At 47.4% G+C, this 17,935-nt stretch overlaps 1 protein-coding gene and 1 pseudogene across 1 annotated transcript; one reads left to right on the top strand and one right to left on the bottom strand.

Annotated features, from left to right (window-relative positions):
* Positions 1-10,802, top strand: LOC149282279 (nucleolar protein 14-like). Its single transcript, XM_089498458.1, has 19 exons — positions 1-198; positions 641-775; positions 1,467-1,608; positions 1,946-2,091; positions 2,332-2,466; positions 2,858-2,980; positions 3,431-3,562; positions 5,092-5,114; positions 5,154-5,404; positions 6,012-6,142; positions 6,623-6,708; positions 7,355-7,490; positions 7,585-7,686; positions 7,777-7,930; positions 8,052-8,211; positions 8,543-8,690; positions 8,990-9,111; positions 9,412-9,567; positions 10,700-10,802. Exons 1-19 carry the CDS (start codon positions 1-3, stop codon positions 10,800-10,802), a joined length of 2,583 nt encoding a protein of 860 aa, XP_089354584.1.
* A 9-nt stretch (positions 10,803-10,811) lies between these two features.
* Positions 10,812-15,660, bottom strand: LOC149282278 (vimentin pseudogene; annotated as a pseudogene).
* Between the last annotated feature and the right edge of the window lie 2,275 nt (positions 15,661-17,935).

Raw genomic sequence — 17,935 nt, 5'->3', positions numbered from 1 at the left:
ATGGGGAAAGCTGCTCAAAAGAAAAAGGGGACGCCGGCAGCGGGTCGCGGTGCTCCAGCCAAGGCCAAGGTTCGCAGCGAGCTCCGGGACAATCCGTTCGAGGTGAAGATCAACAGGCAAAAGTTCAATGTTCTGGGGAAGAAAAGCAAGCATGATGTCGGGCTTCCCGGAGTGTCCAAATCCAAAGCTCTCAATAAGGTGAGAATGCGTTTCCTAAGCAACCCGGTGAAAGTGCTCTGACCGGGGGTACCTGCAGCGGTTGGCATGCAGGGCTTGCGGAGGCACTGGCGGTAAGCGGGTAACTGGTAGTTACTGGGCGAGATTTTACTGGGTTCCCATCACTCAGTATCATTTAAATGGTATGAAGTACCCATTAAGGTGATCAGCCAACACCCCCCCACCCCCCCCCCGGAAGATGACAGACTAAGCTAGTTGCTCGTTGTAAGTGAAATAAATTTGTTACTAAAAATATTTAACGTGCTGAATAAATACTGGGCATCGCCCGCCGCACATGTAGCATCCTGCGTCACATCATCTCTTTAATATATTAATACATCAATGTTATTTTACTGCAGGTGCTATTCCTACCCTATATATATATATATATATATATATATATAATTTTGTTTTCTTTCATTAGCGCAAAGAAACACTTCTTAAAGAATATCAACGCAGAGGAAAGTCCAGTATGTTTTCCGATAAGCGTTTTGGAGAATATGACTCTAAGCTAACTCCGGAGGAGAAGATGATGAGGAGATTCGCATTGGAAAGACAGGTAGTGATTTTGTTTGCCGCCCTGGAAATATACAGACGCTCGGCGCTCCCGTTGGGAATACCGCGTTAGCTGCCGTCTGCACAGAAAGGAAAAAAACATCACGTTCTGTGAAACCCGCGTTAACAGGTCGGCTTACGGTATTCTCAGCGCCTCGTATGGATTCACCTACTGCCATAACGATCAGCACAGGATCACAATAAGCACAGAATTGTATGTTTGGCCTGACACACATATACATCTGGGAGTTATTACCCCATGTTTTTGTGAAAGATCTAGGATGTCACCTTAGTCTCTTCTCTGAAATTAACAAAGATATGCTGTCCGGGCCCTCGGATGGCAGAGAATCGCGTTGGGGGTTCCTGTGTCGTGTTGATTTTTAAAACCAATAATGACCCGCTGTGTTGTTTTGGACACTTAAATGCCCCCGACCGGTGACCAAAGAGCCCGCCCGGACACCGAAGTTAAGCGTTAAAGACCTTTTACAACAACTAAGGAAAGCCGTCACAGGTCCTGATTCCTCGCACATCCCCGCTGGTACGGGGTTACATCATTTCCTACCCCTTTATAGATTGTCTGGAATTATCTTTCTTTATATGACCTTTTATTATTTTCATATCACAAGCTCCCCTTGAAATTATTTTCTTAACCTTGTATGGATTTATTATATTTGTAATTCCTCCCCACTTTTTAGCGAAATGCTGAGAAGAAAACCTTGTATAATCTAAATGAAGAAGAGGAGCTGACCCATTACGGGCAGTCGCTGGCTGCCATGGAGAAAATGAATGACGTTGTGGACAGTGACAGCGACACAGAGGAACGCGGTGCTCTGTCAGGTGAGTGGGCGCCGTTATCGAGTGTAGTAGGGAGGGCTTTATCAGGTTAGTGAATGTCACTGCGATGGGTGGCTGCTACAGGTCAGTGATGCCACCAGACATTGGGTGCGGAGCTTTGTGGGGTCACGGAGAGTTCGTCTTCGTGATGAACGCGGTTGATGGAGGGGAGATTGATCAGGGCGGTTAATGTCCCTGCTGGGGCTGTAGCAGATCAGTGACGTTGGAAACGGGAGGTTTTACCAGTTAATGCAAAAGGGGGCTTAGCGTAATTTTGGGAGCGCCGCTGGGATCCCAAGCTTGAACTGCCGTAAATAACGCTCTTTCTGATCTCCTACAGCTGAGTTGACAGCGGCTCACTTTGGCGGCGGCGGTGGGCTGCTCCGAAAGAAAGACCCCTCCGAGCACAAAGATGAGGAGCCAGAGAAGCCGAAAACCCGCAGAGAGCTCATAGAAGAGCTGATCGCCAAGTCTAAGCTAGAAAAGGTTTGCTCGCTTTCTTTGTCGGCCGGTTATATGTCTGGTTTCACAGGCGGTCTTCGGTGTAGAAATAACATGAGGATTTTGCAGCGCTGCGGAATACAATTACATTGTTTCCTATTTTAAGATCTCTGCTAGGTGTTTACGTGTGTTAAGAGTGTAATGGCTGGTGGTTCCCTACGCTCCAGAGCTGCACATACTATTCCTTTGTCCCTTTACGAGTAACGTGATGTGTTTCTGCAATAGAGAGAAAGGCAGAGTCAAAAGGAGAAGGCTTTGGAGCTGACCGAGAAGCTGGATAATGAATGGAAGGCAATTCATGGACTCCTGTCCCACAAGACTCCCAAATCCGAGAGGAAGGTTGAAGTGGAGAAGCCGAAGGTAAGGATCGGATACAGAGCGGATTGTGTTGGGCCGTTTGCTGGTCCTCTGTGAAGTGCTGGTATAGGGACTTGGGTACTAAGTGGTAGTTCGTGATGGGACGGCGGATGTTTAAAATAGAGATCTTTTCCTCCAGGGTGAGGACAAACCCCTAATGTTACTCCACAGACGGCGTCACTGAAATGAAGTGTCTGGCGCTTTCCACCGCTTATTAAATCAAACCAGTGCCCAGAGTGCCTGTTTCGCCCGTGTCTGTGTGACGGAGGGTTTGTTAACGTATACTCTATGGATGCATATAACTCCTATTCCTACGCTTAATGACATCGATGAGCTGCGACACCAAGGATTCGTATCCCTCTAACGTACGCCATCTCTTTGCTTTCCCCACCAGCCGGACGAGTACGATAAGATTGTGCGAGAGCTGGGCTTTGAGATGAAGGCTCAGCCTACTGAGAGACTGAAGTCTGAAGAAGAGCTCGCTAAAGAGGAGCAGGAACGTCTCCAGAAACTAGAGGTCAGATTTCGGTTAATTTCCAAGCCTGTAAGCCGCACTGAACTGACTCTAACGGGGCTGGTAAAGTCCTTCCCTTCAAAGACTTTTATGAGTCAGAGGTTTCCGCTGGGTGATTAAGACTGAGACATCCTTTGTTTACCACAAAGCATTGGCCTCCTAGATTTTACCTAAACACATTAAACATTGAACATGTATTTAACTGACAATATGAACAAAAATGAAATGTAGCAACAAAGAAAACGTGGAAGCTGCTATTGTCGTCGGACGTGATATTTGAGGGATCTAACAAACCCCAACACCAGACCAAGCGAAGCCCTTTCTCCCCGTAGTCATTCCCTTTCATGTTGCGATAGTTCTAGATCACCGATGTGTCCTCTTGCTTTGCGTATTTATTTTACTGAAACTGTTCCTTTTAAATCCTTCTTAACCGGTGTACGCTTTAAATTCTAGGCTGAGAGGCTCCGGAGGATGCGCGGGGACGTCGATGATAAGCATCTGAAAAAACCAAAGCACGTTTCTGCGGACGATTTAATGGATGGCTTCGTCCTGGATAAAGATGATCGTCTGATGCTTTCCTATAAGGTACGAGGAGCACGCATTCAGAGCGCAGTACAAAGAAAGTAGCTTTGGGATCCAGTACGATGGACCAACGACATCTTCCCAGCGTGTTTCCTCATTCTGTCTTCTTCTCCCGTCTCCTGCATTCCTGTTCTTTCCAACATTTATGATCCTCTGTTATTTCTCCTTATCACTGTCAGTCTAGAGCAGGGGTGGGCAATTAATTTTCCCATGGGGCCACATGAGAAATTGGAATGGTTTTAGAGGGCCAGACCTCTACAAACTACAAACTCCGAAGCCTTGTCCATTTTGTTAACTTATGTGCTGTTTAATAAAGTTATTCAAGCCTACGTCATTGGTAGAGGTGCTTGAATAAGTAAGGCCTGAATAACTATTAGCACAGCACAGAAGTGAACAAAATGAACAAGGCTTCGGAGTGCATACCGTATTTTTCGCTCTATAAGACGCACCTGCTGATAAGACGCACCTAGATTTTAGAGGAGAAAAAAAAGGAAAAAATATTTTGAGCTAAAAAATGGGCTAAAATATTTATTACAATAACTGAATAAGCTATGAACACAGTAAGACACACGCAGTAAGACACACACAGACACAGTAAGACACACACAGACACAGTGAGACACACACAGACACAGTGAGACACACACAGACACAGTGAGACACACACAGACACAGTGAGACACACAGACACAGTGAGACACACACAGACACAGTGAGACACACACAGACACAGTGAGACACACACAGACACAGTGAGACACACACAGACACAGTGAGACACACACAGACACAGTGAGACACACACAGACACAGTGAGACACACACAGACACAGTGAGACACACACAGACACAGTGAGACACACACAGACACAGTGAGACACACACAGACACAGTGAGACACACACAGACACAGTGAGACACACACAGACACAGTGAGACACACACAGACACAGTGAGACACACACACACAGTAAGACCTCCCTCCCTAACCCCCCTTCTCAGTATCTCCCCTCTAACTCCCTAACCCCCCCTTCTCAGGATCTCCCCCCCCGCCCCGGTCACTTACCTTAAACTCCTGTGTTGGAAGCGTGAGGCGTTTGTCTCGGGTGCCGGCGCTTCACTGCTGATCGCCGGCGTCTGACGTCATATGCCGGCGCCCAGCGTAAAGCGCCGGCACCCGAGACAAACGCTTCCAACACAGGAGTTTAAGGTAAGTGACCGGGGCGGGGGGGGACACCGGACTCATTGGTGAGTCACCAGGACACTCTTTGCGGGCCGGTCCGAGCTATTCAGCGGGCCGGATGTGGCCCGCGGGCCGTGCTTTGCCCAGGTCTGGTCTAGAGCCTTATTCATAAAGCATTGGTTTGGCATCGCCTATGGATATGAGCGCCACATGAACTCTGCGAAATGGATTTTGTTTCCAACGTTATAGACGTGTCGGGGTCATGAAGTAAATGCGTTTGTTGTCGCCTCTTCTCGGTAATGTGAGACAATGTTTCCAGTAAATTTCCTTTTGGTTTTCCCTTCACTAGGATGGTGCCATAAATCTTCCAGAGTCAGAAGACAAAGATGAACCCGAAGAGGATGCGGCCAGCGATGGAGAGGAGGGAGAAGAGGACGCAGCGGAGGATAGTGATTGTGAGGATGAGGAGGGAGAGGCGGAAGGCGATGAAGAATCTGGAGAAAGTGATGCCTCTGACAATTACTCAGACCTGGAATCCGACGCAGCAAGTAATGAGGAGGAGGAGGATGAAGAGAAAACAAAGGAGGTCAAAACCAAGAGCAAGGAAGAGATGAGAGCGGATGCAGAGGCTGCCAAATCCGAGCTCCCCTTCACGTTTTCTGGTAAGGAATGATAGTGAATACGCTCCTTCCGTTGTCCAAACCCAGCTGTTTTGCAAGTACGATGTAACGCATGATTTTAAGTGTCCTGTAGAGAATTCTAGAGCGATGGGATGAGGATTCTGAGTCCACTTCCAAATGGGACAGGAGCCTTGTGCCTGAGCTCATTAAATAAGCTATGTGCGATCCCTACGTACAGCGTCTCTGTATGGTTCGCGGGATTATTAGAGGATGCGCGTGATATTTTGGGTGACTTTCCTGCTCAACCACCACACTGAGATGATGCTTTATGGCAATGCTAATGAAGTCCGTTCCTCCATAGCCTTTCATTAGTCAGCGTGTCCATCAGGGATGGAATAAGGAGCCAGGTTGTTAGATTGAGCTAAAATAACATTTAGGACACACATATAAATGGCTCATATGCAGCTGCCCGAAAACATATTATACAAAACTAGAAATGCTTAACAGAAAACCGCACATTTTTTTGAAAACTTGCGTTAACTGATAATAGAATAAACTATAATATAATAAAATAAACGATATACCTCCAATCTGTCTCTTCTTGTTGTAAAATAACAGTCAGCCTGACCCGTCTCTCTTTAATTTCCAGTTCCAGAGTCGTATCAGGGCTTCTTGTCTCTCCTGAGTGGGAAGCCGGTGGAGCAGCAGCTGGTGATCCTGGAGCGGGTCCAGAAGTGCAATCACCCCAGCCTAGCCGAAGGGAACAAGGCCAAGCTAGAAGTGAGTTCGTTCTACTAATGGGGCTGTCTGTGTACAGGCAACATATCCGGTGTTGGTCTTTGCTTAGGTGCTGCATAGTTTGTCGTATTGTGTTGTCTGCGACTCTACACAAAGGCAGCTCCGCGCCTCGTCCCGCTCCTCAAGTTGGGAAGGGAGGCAGCACCCAAAAAAATCCAACAAACTATGCGCATTCTAAGCAAAGACTTCTGTAAATGGGACGTTACAAGAAATACCTCTGAATCCCATTCAGCTACAATTCACTAGAGAATCCAATCGCTTAATAGAGCGAACAACCCCGCAGGCTTCCATCTGTAGAGAGCGGCCGCTTGATCTTGGATGATGGCTTCCACTCATTGTCTGACGTCCTTCCCACTCGTTCCACTCCTGTCACTCTTTAGCTGTTCCTGATAGCAAAGCCAGTTTTTATTTTGTGTTTGTTGTGTCCTGCGATGTCAGAGTTGTCTGTATTTGATCTTGCAGAAGCTGTTTGGTTTCCTTTTGGATTATATCACAGACTTGGCCAGAAAGGACACCCCGGATCTGCACGCGATTGACAAGCTGGTCCTGTAAGTAGGTTGATGGGTAGCTCAGGAAACCTAGCCGTGTCCGGAATGAATGTTCTGTGTTGGAAATTCCATTTGTGGCGTTCCTCGCTCCTGATGGACTCATTAAAATACCCCAAATATATTTCTGGATCAGTTACCATTCAGCTGGGAACGCTGACCGCGAGACTCTTTATTTACAAGATGTCTTATAATGTTTGCTGGGAATGGATAGTTAAGGCTATTCCCTGGTTTCGAAACATAAATCTCCCTGTTTAGCACTTTAAAGCATCTGTTTCTCCCGCCGATGCTATATCGACCCGCCCGTCCTCAAAAGTCACTTGGTGGAAAACAATTGCCCCTGCTGGGTGTTTGTTGTGAGAATGAATGTCATGACGCTAACATACAGATTGAGAAGCGTGTTCGATCTCCAGGTAGGATGTGTTAATCTAGCTAAGAAATGTTATAAACACATAATGGTATTGAATGATAAAAAGGCATTGGTCTCGTGAGTTTACACTCTATTAGGTTGATGCCTGCTCATGGCTATTGGCCCACCAGTACGAATGGGTATATTTCTGGACATTCCAAAGATCTATAGTCACCGAGGTGTTGTGTTAAGAGGCCGTACTGTTATTTAGCGAGCATGCGCTTTTTTCTCTCCGCCTAGCCCTCTGTACGACTTGTGTCAGATGTTTCCGGAGACGGCCGCTGCTTGCGTCAGGGACGCCCTGGAAGAAGACGCTCGCTCCGCGGACGAGGGGACAGAAAGGAAGCACAGAGCTGGGTGTGCAGAGTTACATGTGGTACGTTTCTTCTGCCGGTGACTGTTTATAGCGTGTGTCATTTACTAAGATATCATATAAGAGTTTATACTCATCCGTGAATTTTACTTTTCAGTTGCTGCACCTAAAAATGACAGCTCTGTTATTCCCCACGTCAGACTTCTGGCACCCCGTGGTTACCCCGGCCGTGGTCGTGATGAGCCAGATACTAGCCCGGGTGAGTGAGCGTGGCCGTCGGTTCGATGATCACGCTGCCTGACGGCGCCCGCGTTATTTTAGGCTGACGTTCTTGTGCTTTGTGTCGCAGGGCCCTTTCTCCACGTTGCCGCAGGTGGCTGCCGGGCTCTTCGTCTCCTGCATGTTCATGGAGTACGTGTCCCTGTCGCAGAGGTTCGTACCCGAGCTCATTAACTTCCTCCTGGGAACTCTTCACCTGGCGACTCCACGCAAGGAGGTAACGGGTACGTGTCCTCGCATCATTCGGTGCCGTATCTACATACTATAAGGCTCCGGGTCTGCAATACTCGGCCTTTGAATCTATTAACCTAGGTTGATTTAGTGATTTTTGGGTTTTAATGGCAGGCTATGTACTCGTTCCGCCATTCAGACCCCACGGGAAGAGCGCCGGGCTGCTTCTGGTTGGGAGTAAGGCGGATGCGGACACCTGGGTGAAGCAGAAGCTGCCTCTCGGAGAACTCGGCGTCTTGGAGAGCAGAAGTGGAACCGAAGTCAATCATTTCAAGTAAGTACCGAGGGCTCTCCAAACGTTAGAAGAATAAATACAGCCGCTTGGGTCTTCCAGTAAGCCTGTGTCAGATGTAAACGCTGGCGGAGATTTATGGGAGTTATAGCTCTTTACGGACGCTGCTCCGTGCGTGAGCTTTATTCTCAGTAAGCGTTTGTCTTTGTGTGTATGTGTGCGTATACGTGTATAATATATATATATATATAGTTGCTTTCTACTAGTTAATGAAATGCTGCTAATGCTACAGAGGTCGTTTTTGCGAGCCGGCTGTGAAGCCGTTTTCTTTGGCGTTGTTGCTCATCGGATGGTGGCCTTGTTTCTCCCGCAGGTTCACTTGCATATCTGTGTGTCTGGATCTGGTTCTAAGGTGTGTGAAGATGTACGGCCCTCTGCCTTCCTTCAGAGAGATAATACAGCCTGTGGCAGAGCTGCTCAGGGAACACCTGCCAGCTCGGGACTATCCGCAGCAGCTCCGGGTGAGTACGCGGCTATAGTTATGATAGAGTGTACCTAGGGGGTGCGTTACAACAGCGTGCGTGGTATAAAAGAGGCATTGTAATCGTCTATCTGTTAGTTTGGCTTTTGGTTTAAAGCGTTTACCCCTCTTTTAATGACTTTCACTCTGCGTGACAAGACGTTTTATTCTCCTTTATTGGGTAAGCAGTAAGCGCAATTTAATTAAATTGTTTGGTTTTTTTTGCTTTTTCTTTTTGCAACCAAAGCAAATGTTCTCTAATGTTATTGCTTTTATTCTTTTGGGGTTTTTTTGCTCTAGGATTTGCGGGAAGACATTTTGAAAGAGATTGACATCCATGTAGTGAAAAAGTACACGCCGTTGGTTTTTGAGAAACAGATGCTGGTTCCCATGAAGATGTTTACCCCGAAAGTCACGCCTGTGTGAGTATCTCTGCCTGAGGAGTCGCGTTTATTATATAGCTTGGAATTATATAGCACCCCCGTATTCTGCAGCAACGTACAATCGGCGAGCGGAACAAGTACTGCGACATATACGCAACTTGCTTGTTTCAGCTGGGCCCTCCTCGCTTCATGTAGCCATGTCCAGACAATGTATAAATAATATGGAGTATATACCGGTGATAGTGTATACTGTAGCATACAGACTCGGGTGTTTGGTGGCCAGCCCTGTTTGCCGTTGCCGTCGTCTTGATGCCCGTTACCGGTGTGATTTCATTGCAGGCTTGAATTTGGGAAGAAACAAGGGTGCAATCGAGAGGAACGCGAACGCAAGAAGTTGATTCACAAACACAAGAAGGAATTTAAGGGAGCCGTTCGAGAAATTCGTAGAGACAACCAGTTCCTGGCCAGAGTCCGGCTGTCGGAGACCATGGAAAGGTGAGCCTTCGCTCGCGTGTTTAAACGATCGTTTAGGTCGGTGGGGTCTGTTCACTCCAGCCCAACGGGACTGCGTTAGAAGGGGGTCGCTTGCCCCACCTGTTTCATTAAACGCTTGTGCCCCGTGTAGAGAGCTCCTAGATGGAGATCTGAATCGGAAGTCGGACTGATGTCTTCCCCTCTCTGCATCTCCGAGTCCGGTAGATGCAGTCATTATGTCATTTAATCACTATGCATAAAAAAGCATTTGCTATTCGGCTTTTCTTGTCAAATGCAGTGTTGGTCTCTATAAACAGCATTTTTATTTTGTTTTGTTAATCAACATTTAAAAAAAAAAACAACCTTTTAAATGATCAAATATCTACAAAGACTAATAATGGTGAAACTTCGAGGACGGTCATGTAATGTCGCCTAAAAACCCACTTGGTTCCCTCTGCCTATTTGTATAAAGTACAGTAGTAGTTTGTTGTAAAGTAGCGTTCCCACCATTTCTTTTAATAGTATCGCATCTAAGAAATAATTTTCTTTTTTTTTTCTTTTTTTTTTTTACATATACACATCCATTCAGCCATCTCATTAGCCATTTATATAAATGTTCCACTAGAACCCACGTACTGACTCATCATACTGCCTGTGTTGAACAATACAGTGTGCTCGGTCTAAATGACCCAGCCTGACACTGAGTAGAGAAAGTATATGGAGGAAAGCATTGAATTTGCATTGTCGTGGACCGTCTGTGTGTTTTTTAGTCGCTGATAAGGGATTTGGCGTGACGTTTGCCAGTGACTTCGCTTTACGTGATAAAGTGCTGGTTCTGGTAATCTTCAGCTCCGGGAATATCTTGGACGGCGTTGTATAAAACGTGTTTAAATCTGTTATTCTTCTCAAGTCAGCTGGTTGAACGATGCGTTACTTGGGGCAGCTCAGCCATTCTTACAAAGGGCTTAGCCGGGTTTCCCTGTAACGTGTAGAGTAATAACCATAAGTCTCCTGCTTCACCCGACAAATCTCCATGATCGCGTACGACGCAGATAAACGTTTATTGGGACAAAAAAATGAGATTTCTCCAGTGCCAAAGCGTATTACTGTGTTTAAAGAATCAAAATTAACTCTTCGCTCCCTTACCCCGCAGGGACGCTGAGAGAAAGAGGAAAGTGAAAGAGCTTTTCAATAGCCTGTCGGCGCAGGAGGGCGAGTGGAAAGCACTGAAGAAGAGAAAGAACAAGGGGAAATAATGGCGGCTCTCACAATGTCAGAGCTCCGATACGATTCATGTGATGTCCGACAAGAACCGGAGACGTCTGTTTCCAGCCGTTGTAGAGAGCCGAGACTGTTAGAACGTGAAGAGACGCGGACTCGTCGTGTTAGAAGAATTCTCTTTATCCGAATCGCTGGAAGCGTTAACGTCTTACGTTGCGGTGTACAGAACGATGGTTTTACTTCGTGTAAATATACGAGCGCTTTTAGCAGGTTGGGCCGTACGGTTCTTACGGAGAAAAGTTTTACAAAAAAACTTACGGCCGTTATTGCTTCCGCTTTACTCGTGGAATATATTGCATTCATCCTTCAAATATCCTTTATCACAAATAGTTTGCAGAGCGAGTATTCGTATGAAATGTTACGTGGTGCGTTGTATCATAAGATATACTTTGTGAAAATACAATTTGTTTTCCAATTCCGTTGCATTCTGATATTGTCCTGTATCATTTCAGCTGCGTTTGGGCCTGTTGGTTCAGTTACTGATTAATTAGCATATAGGGCGATCATAATGACTTTTAAATAACAACGCCGTTGTCTTTGTAGGTGCCGGGGCTGCCGGCCTGCTTTCATGAGTTCTGCCTGCTCTCACTTTATGGCAGTCGTATATTTCACTTTATTATGTGTTTTTAAGGCGATACGGACTAGACAATTACATGATACTGCGGCTTCTAAGACTAGAACTCTAATAAAAAATATGCGTGTTTAACCCCTTGTTTGCCAGCTTTCGCCGAGAGATCACGCCGTGCCTGTTGTATTTTCAGGCCTTCCTAAAGCAGCCCTAATCAGCTAAAGTTTAAAGGAGATTGTAAGCTGGGACTTTCATTAGGAAAGGCTGGTCCCACCGAGAAGGGGATTAAACGCGGGGTTAATGGGCGAGCTGTCCTTCCGTCACATTCCAGCAAATCTACTATTATGGTGAAATCATTGTTTATCATGCATAGATATAACCTTTATTTTTGGGTGTACAGGCTCTCACAATCAATGGAAAGAGGAAACCAAATGTTTTTTTGGGTGAGAAACCACCACAATCCAACATAACACCGCAAAGAGAACACGTTGCTGTTTGACCACAGAAGCCTATATAATGTTCAAGGAACGAGGAAGCCGGCTATAGGGATCGGATGTGATGGAGAGGAGGCCGATGGCTTCCTAAATGGTCACGTGTGTGCGTGACGATGTGCGTGTCTCCACCTTCTGGGTCACGGAGCTTGTTTGGGTGTCAGGGCTATCACCGCGAGCTAAAAGAAAGAAAAACAAAATACGTTGGTGCCTTGTGTTGTTGAACGGCAAGTTCTGTTGGCTCTCATGATGTGGAGTTTGTATAAAGAATTATGGGAGTCAACAGATGTCTTCGCAATTTACAATAATCAATAAATACTGCTTTCCGGGATACATACTAACAGTGCATGTTTTATGGATCTTCTCACTTAGACACAGGAGGCCCCTGTTCTGTCACCAGAGACCTATGTTCCATCGAGGGGTTCCCGAGCACCTGCGTACCCCAATCTATCTAAAATCGTAAGTCTCTGAGAGCTGCTGACTTTATCAGGACTCCAAGCAGGATAATTAGGAAGCCTGTTATCCAGGCTCTCCTCGTCTGCTGTGGTCCTACAACGCCAAGGGGTTTGTGTGACTAAACTAGACTATTATCTACAGGGCTTCCAAAAGAAACGTTATTTTACATACAAGTGTCGCGTGTTTAATTTAAACCTAGGTTGTGGTTCAAGTCAGGGCAATTGAATTGGTTGCGTGGTGATAAAACCACGTTCCAATCTTGACACCGAGAGACTTAAACCCCCGGTTTTAGGAAGGGTTCCAGTAAAATGGCGTGTAGAGTGTTGGCCATCATCTTCCTCTTACCCTCGCTTTCTGAATTGATCCCGAGCCTCTGCTCCTCCGCTTCCAGCAGTTTCCGGTACATGGCAATCTCGGCGTCCAGCTTGAGTTTGATGTTGAGCAGATCTTGATAATCTTGTAAATATCTGGCCAGGTCTGCCTTTGTCTCCAAGAGTCGGCATTCTAACTGAGTGATGACCTCCTGAAGCATGGCTGCTTCTTCTAGATGTTTGGCTTCCATGTCCTCCAGCTGCTTCTCCAGGGCTTCATTGCGGGCCCTCAATAAATCGATCTGACTCTGCAGGTCAGACACCTGAGAAGAATATCTGCTGATGTCTTCTTTGATGGTCTGGATCTTCACTTCATTCTTGCTCACTTGCCCCTTCAGGGAACTCAGCTTGGTCTTGTACCACTTCTCCGCATCTTGGATGTTTTTGGCGGCCGCCTGTTCGATCTGAACGCGCAAGGCCCGTAGTGCTGCCGCCAGGTCAGGACGGCTGCTTTCGAGCTCCACGTTAACTTTGGATTCCTCGATCTGCTTCAGTAAGTCGGCGACCTCTTCGTCGTGGAGTTTTTTGAGGAACTCTATTTCATCGACAAGCTGTTCAACCCTCTTCTCCAGGTCCAGCTTCTGCAAGGTGGCGTTATCCACATCCTGACGGAATTCCCTCAACGTCTTCTCTGCCTCTCCTGCCAAAAAGAACAAAACACTTCAGTCATGTGGTTGATTCTTTGGGTTTCTGTGTCCTTCTCTCTCCTCGGCTAATGCAAGCGACTAAAATGACAATGCAATAAAGCGTTGGGGAAAGCGAGCAGGGTGCTGGGCTGTATAGCGAGAGGCGTTAGTAGCAGGAAGGCGCTGGATCTATCACTGTACAGATCTCTGGTCAGACCTCATCTATAGGATTATGTACAGTACTGGAGACCCCATCTACAGAAGGATGGGGGCTCCAAGAATAGCAAATGGTTTACAGGATAAAATCAGGAAATACTTGAGATCTTAATATGTACAACTTGGGAGGAAAGAAGAGAGAGGGGAGATGTGATAGAAACATTCAAATACTTAAAGGGATTTAAGGAGAAGAATTGTTAAAACAAGAGGTCATAATCTAAAACTAGAGGGTCAGACTCTTTAGAGGTGATGTAAGGAAGTTCTACTTTACTAAGAGAGTAGTAGATAAATGGAACAGTCTCCCAGCAGTCTCTCTTACATCAGGAAAAATGGGCAGACTATCCGGGACGAATGGTTCTCATCTGCGGTCAAATTCTTTGTTTCTATGTTAATTATAAGCCGGTATAAATCTTTCTATTTCACTGTCTTTGATGTGAGTCCAATGCATTACCTGGATACTTCTTACATGGTTCCAACGTGTTCTCCTAAAGTGAACGATTTATGAAGTTTTGGGGATTTTTTTTATACATTCTCTGTGTTATTTGGCTTTTTATTGTAACAAACGCACAATAAATCACTAATCTGTAGTTCTGCTCATGACTTTAATGATACCGACTGGATTAAGCGCTAGTCGCTAAATTTATAGTATTTCAGTATTTTCATATTTACTTTATAGCTTTAATATTTATTATTTTAATTGTGTATTAAAAAAAGCTTTCACAAAAAAAACATTTAAAGGGATTATGAACAAATCCAACATGAATCAGAGCTTTTAACCGGATTCCTCGTAGGTTGCCTGGCATGGTGGGTGGGGGGGGGAAATATGATACAATAGGTGTGAGCGCCAAAAATATAGGCCGTGAGATAATACGATAAATATAATAAACACAATAAAATTCCGTTTTATTATTATCCACAGAATTTGTTTCGAGCAGTTGCTCTAACGCGTTTCGCCTTTATCAGAGCGGTGGGTCATGCGCACGTGGCAGGGATATGTGAGACAGTCCCGGTTATGTTATAATCACTGACCCCAAATAACGCCGTCCTATTTGGAATATAATTACAGCAACAAGAAGGAAACAAAGCCTCGGAGCCCGAAAGTGGAGATCCAATGCGTGTCAGCATTTAATTCCCATCCGCATGGAGCGAAACGCACTCCAGCAAAACAAGAACAATTGACGCGTTTCGCACTTGACTACGGCTGAGCGATTGTTCTTGTGTTGCTGTCGTGCGTTTCCCTCCATTGGATGGGAATTAAAGTGCGAGGCGGCCGATGGAGGAAGAGAGTCAGCGACCGGTATCGCTGTATCCGAAACAAAATCAGTGCTTGGTGCCAGTTACTATGGTAACCTTATATATACCGTTATATATCCCAAAGATCCCTCCACAGGTACCCCCCACCTGCCAAAATCACCCCATTATTAAACCCATTTATTAAAAAAAATAGCACCAGAGCCATTGAGGACTACAACTCCCAGGACCCACAGCCTGAATGAACATAAACTACGGCTGAGAAGGTGGGAGTTCTATTTATCTGTAGATAATGAGTGCCTACTCTGTGATGTATACTGTCGGCTGCTCGCGTATGCGTTTGAATCGATGTTAAACGGAGTGAATGTAAAGGACGCGCTGCCTCCCTTTTGTGACGCGATAAAACTCGCTGTCTGCCGTCTCCGGCTCTCCTTACCTCTCACGGTGAGTTCTTCGTCACACTTGACGCTCCAGATCTCGCTCTCCTCCTCGAGGTTCCCTCTCTCGATGTCAGCCGCGCTTTTCTCTTTGTTTAAACTCTCAATCAGACGCTTGAGCTCCTGGAACTGCTTCTCGTACTCCTCAGAGATGCCCGGCCCCTGCTTCTTCAGGAGGTCGCTCAGCTCGTCCACCTCGGCGCGCAGGGCCCGGTTCTGCTCCTCCAGCGAGCGGACCTTGTCGATGTAGCCCGCAAAGCGGGAGTTCAGCTGCTGCAGCTCTTCCTTCTCATTGGGACGATGAACGTAGGCTTTGGCGACGGACTCTCCCTCCTGGAACCCTTCCCGGCCCTGAACTTGCACCCTGCTGGATTCATTCACCTTCAGTGTTCTCTGGCTGTACGCAGAGGTCTTCATTTTATCTCAGGGGGTTCTTGTCCTGCGAGCGTTGCCTGGTTTTCTGCGAGTGGGACTGCAGCAGCGGCGTCCTCGGTTTTATACAAGACAAAGGAATGTGACAGATACCCGTGGCCGTACACGCCGTCACGTATGTTCTCCTATTGTATGGAAAGGCGTGATGGTGGCAGCACCCCGCGCATTCTGACACCTCAGCGTGACTTCATTTCAGAGATCTGTCCGGAGGTGAAACGTTCCACGGAAGAAACCCTCAATCGCGTTTACTGCGTTTCACCCCGAGAAAAGACGGACATTTCCCCCGACCATGGGTAATGAACGGGTTAATGATATAAAAAAAAACTATTTTACATTTGCCAAAAACCTCTAATGGCCGTAATTACTGGAGAACACGGCTCATTCATTAACCGGCTTGCATTCCAGGCGTACTGGGGCGGAAGGACTAGTGGTGCGTGAGGCCCCGAGCCGAGAGGCCGTGATGGACAGGGGAGGGCTGGCAGCCTACTGCCTGGGGGGGCAAGTCTAGTCAAGTGGCCCGTTGCCCACCAACTCAGCCCACCATCCATGCCCATCTTCTCCTGATTTTCTAACTCATATTGATGTGATGGGAGTGGGAGTAATCAGTACACAAAAAAAAAAAAATCACATCATACACGGGACGCCTGAAGTCACAATTTACTGCCGCTAATCCTTTTTAATAAAACATATGGATTGAAATAAGAGTAAATAACACAAAACCTTTACTTTTCCTCTCACTGATTTCTAGGCCAAGAAACCCCACCAGGACAGGCTCTGCCACACCGACACCCAAACACACACACACCGGGAGAGGCTCTGCCACACAGACACACACCAGGACAGGCTCTGCCACACCGACACCCAAACACACACCGGGACAGGCTCTGCCACACAGACACCCAGACACACCAGGACAGGCTCTGCCACACCGACACCCAAACACACACACACCGGGAGAGGCTCTGCCACACAGACACACACCAGGACAGGCTCTGCCACACCGACACCCAAACACACACCGGGACAGGCTCTGCCACACAGACACCCAGACACACCAGGACAGGCTCTGCCACACCGACACCCAAACACACACACCGGGACAGGCTCTGCCACACAGACACCCAAACACACCAGGACAGGCTCTGCCACACAAACACCCACCAGGGCAGGCTGTGCCACACCGACACCCAAACACACACACACTGCTTGCCCTGGGCAGAACAAGAGGTGCTCGCACAGCAGTGGTAAGTAGCAGGCCTTCTGTGGAAATGATCGCGGAAGCTGCGACCCCTGGGACCAGGGTTGCTGCGGGCTTTTGTCCCACATTAAAGATGGCCATGGCAGTCGTGCCAATCAACAGCCATCAGCAACCTCACAGAGAGATACGTTGCCGAGGAGGAATAATAAGGGGTATCACGACAGCAGCAGATTACGTATCTGCCCCCCACGGTATACAAATTGTCCCGAGACAGCACACAGCGTATGGAACCAGGGCCGGACTGGACTGGGTTGACTATGTGACTCTGGCGCTTTAAGGCTGACGTCCGCGGATGACGTTCGTGCAGCCGGTGATCACACGCTCCGGCACCCGGTCTGCCGCTGGACCCGCATGACGTGTGTCCGGTGTGCCAGGCGGCCCGTATGGCGTGTGCACAGTGTGGCAGACCGCCCGTGAGGCGTGTGCACGGTGTGGCAGGCGGCCCGTGAGGCGTGTGCGCGGTGTGCCCGCTGTGCCAGGCAGCTCGTGAGGCGTGTGCCCTGTGTGCCAGGGGGCCCTTGAGGTGTGTGCCCGGTGTGCCAGGCGGCCAGTCCCGGCCTGTGTGGAACTGGAAGAGGTAAAAGGGGACCGACAAAGTCCCCCCCCCCCACGAGTCTCTCTGCGGAACATGACGTCCGCCCTTATAACCAAACAGAGGCTAATGGCTATGCTTTGTGGGAGTTGTAGTGTAAACAGAGCTACAGAAATATATCCTGTCCCGTGACTTTCCAGAGATACATCCTGTTCGTATCACCGTTTAGCAGGCGGCTCCCGGACCCCGGGTTATTCCGCTATTAATTCCCCTTTTTAGTAATATTTTTCTCGCTGTGACGAGGGTTTTTTGGAAGCGACCGGATTACGCAGTTTTAGCCAATTTGGCTTTGAGGTTGTCGTGGATCGTCTGGAGGGCAGAGCATCTTTTGTACTGCGCTACAGAACCCGTGCCATTATATAATTATCAGGATACCAGGAGACACTGCTTCTATGGGAGTGGCGGTAGTG

The sequence above is a fragment of the Sceloporus occidentalis genome, unplaced genomic scaffold (genome assembly GCF_023333645.1).
Source record: "Sceloporus occidentalis isolate IW3139 unplaced genomic scaffold, rSceOcc1.0.p SCAF_120, whole genome shotgun sequence".
Lineage (NCBI taxonomy): Eukaryota > Metazoa > Chordata > Lepidosauria > Squamata > Phrynosomatidae > Sceloporus > Sceloporus occidentalis.
This window is presented reverse-complemented; position numbering and strand designations above follow the sequence as displayed.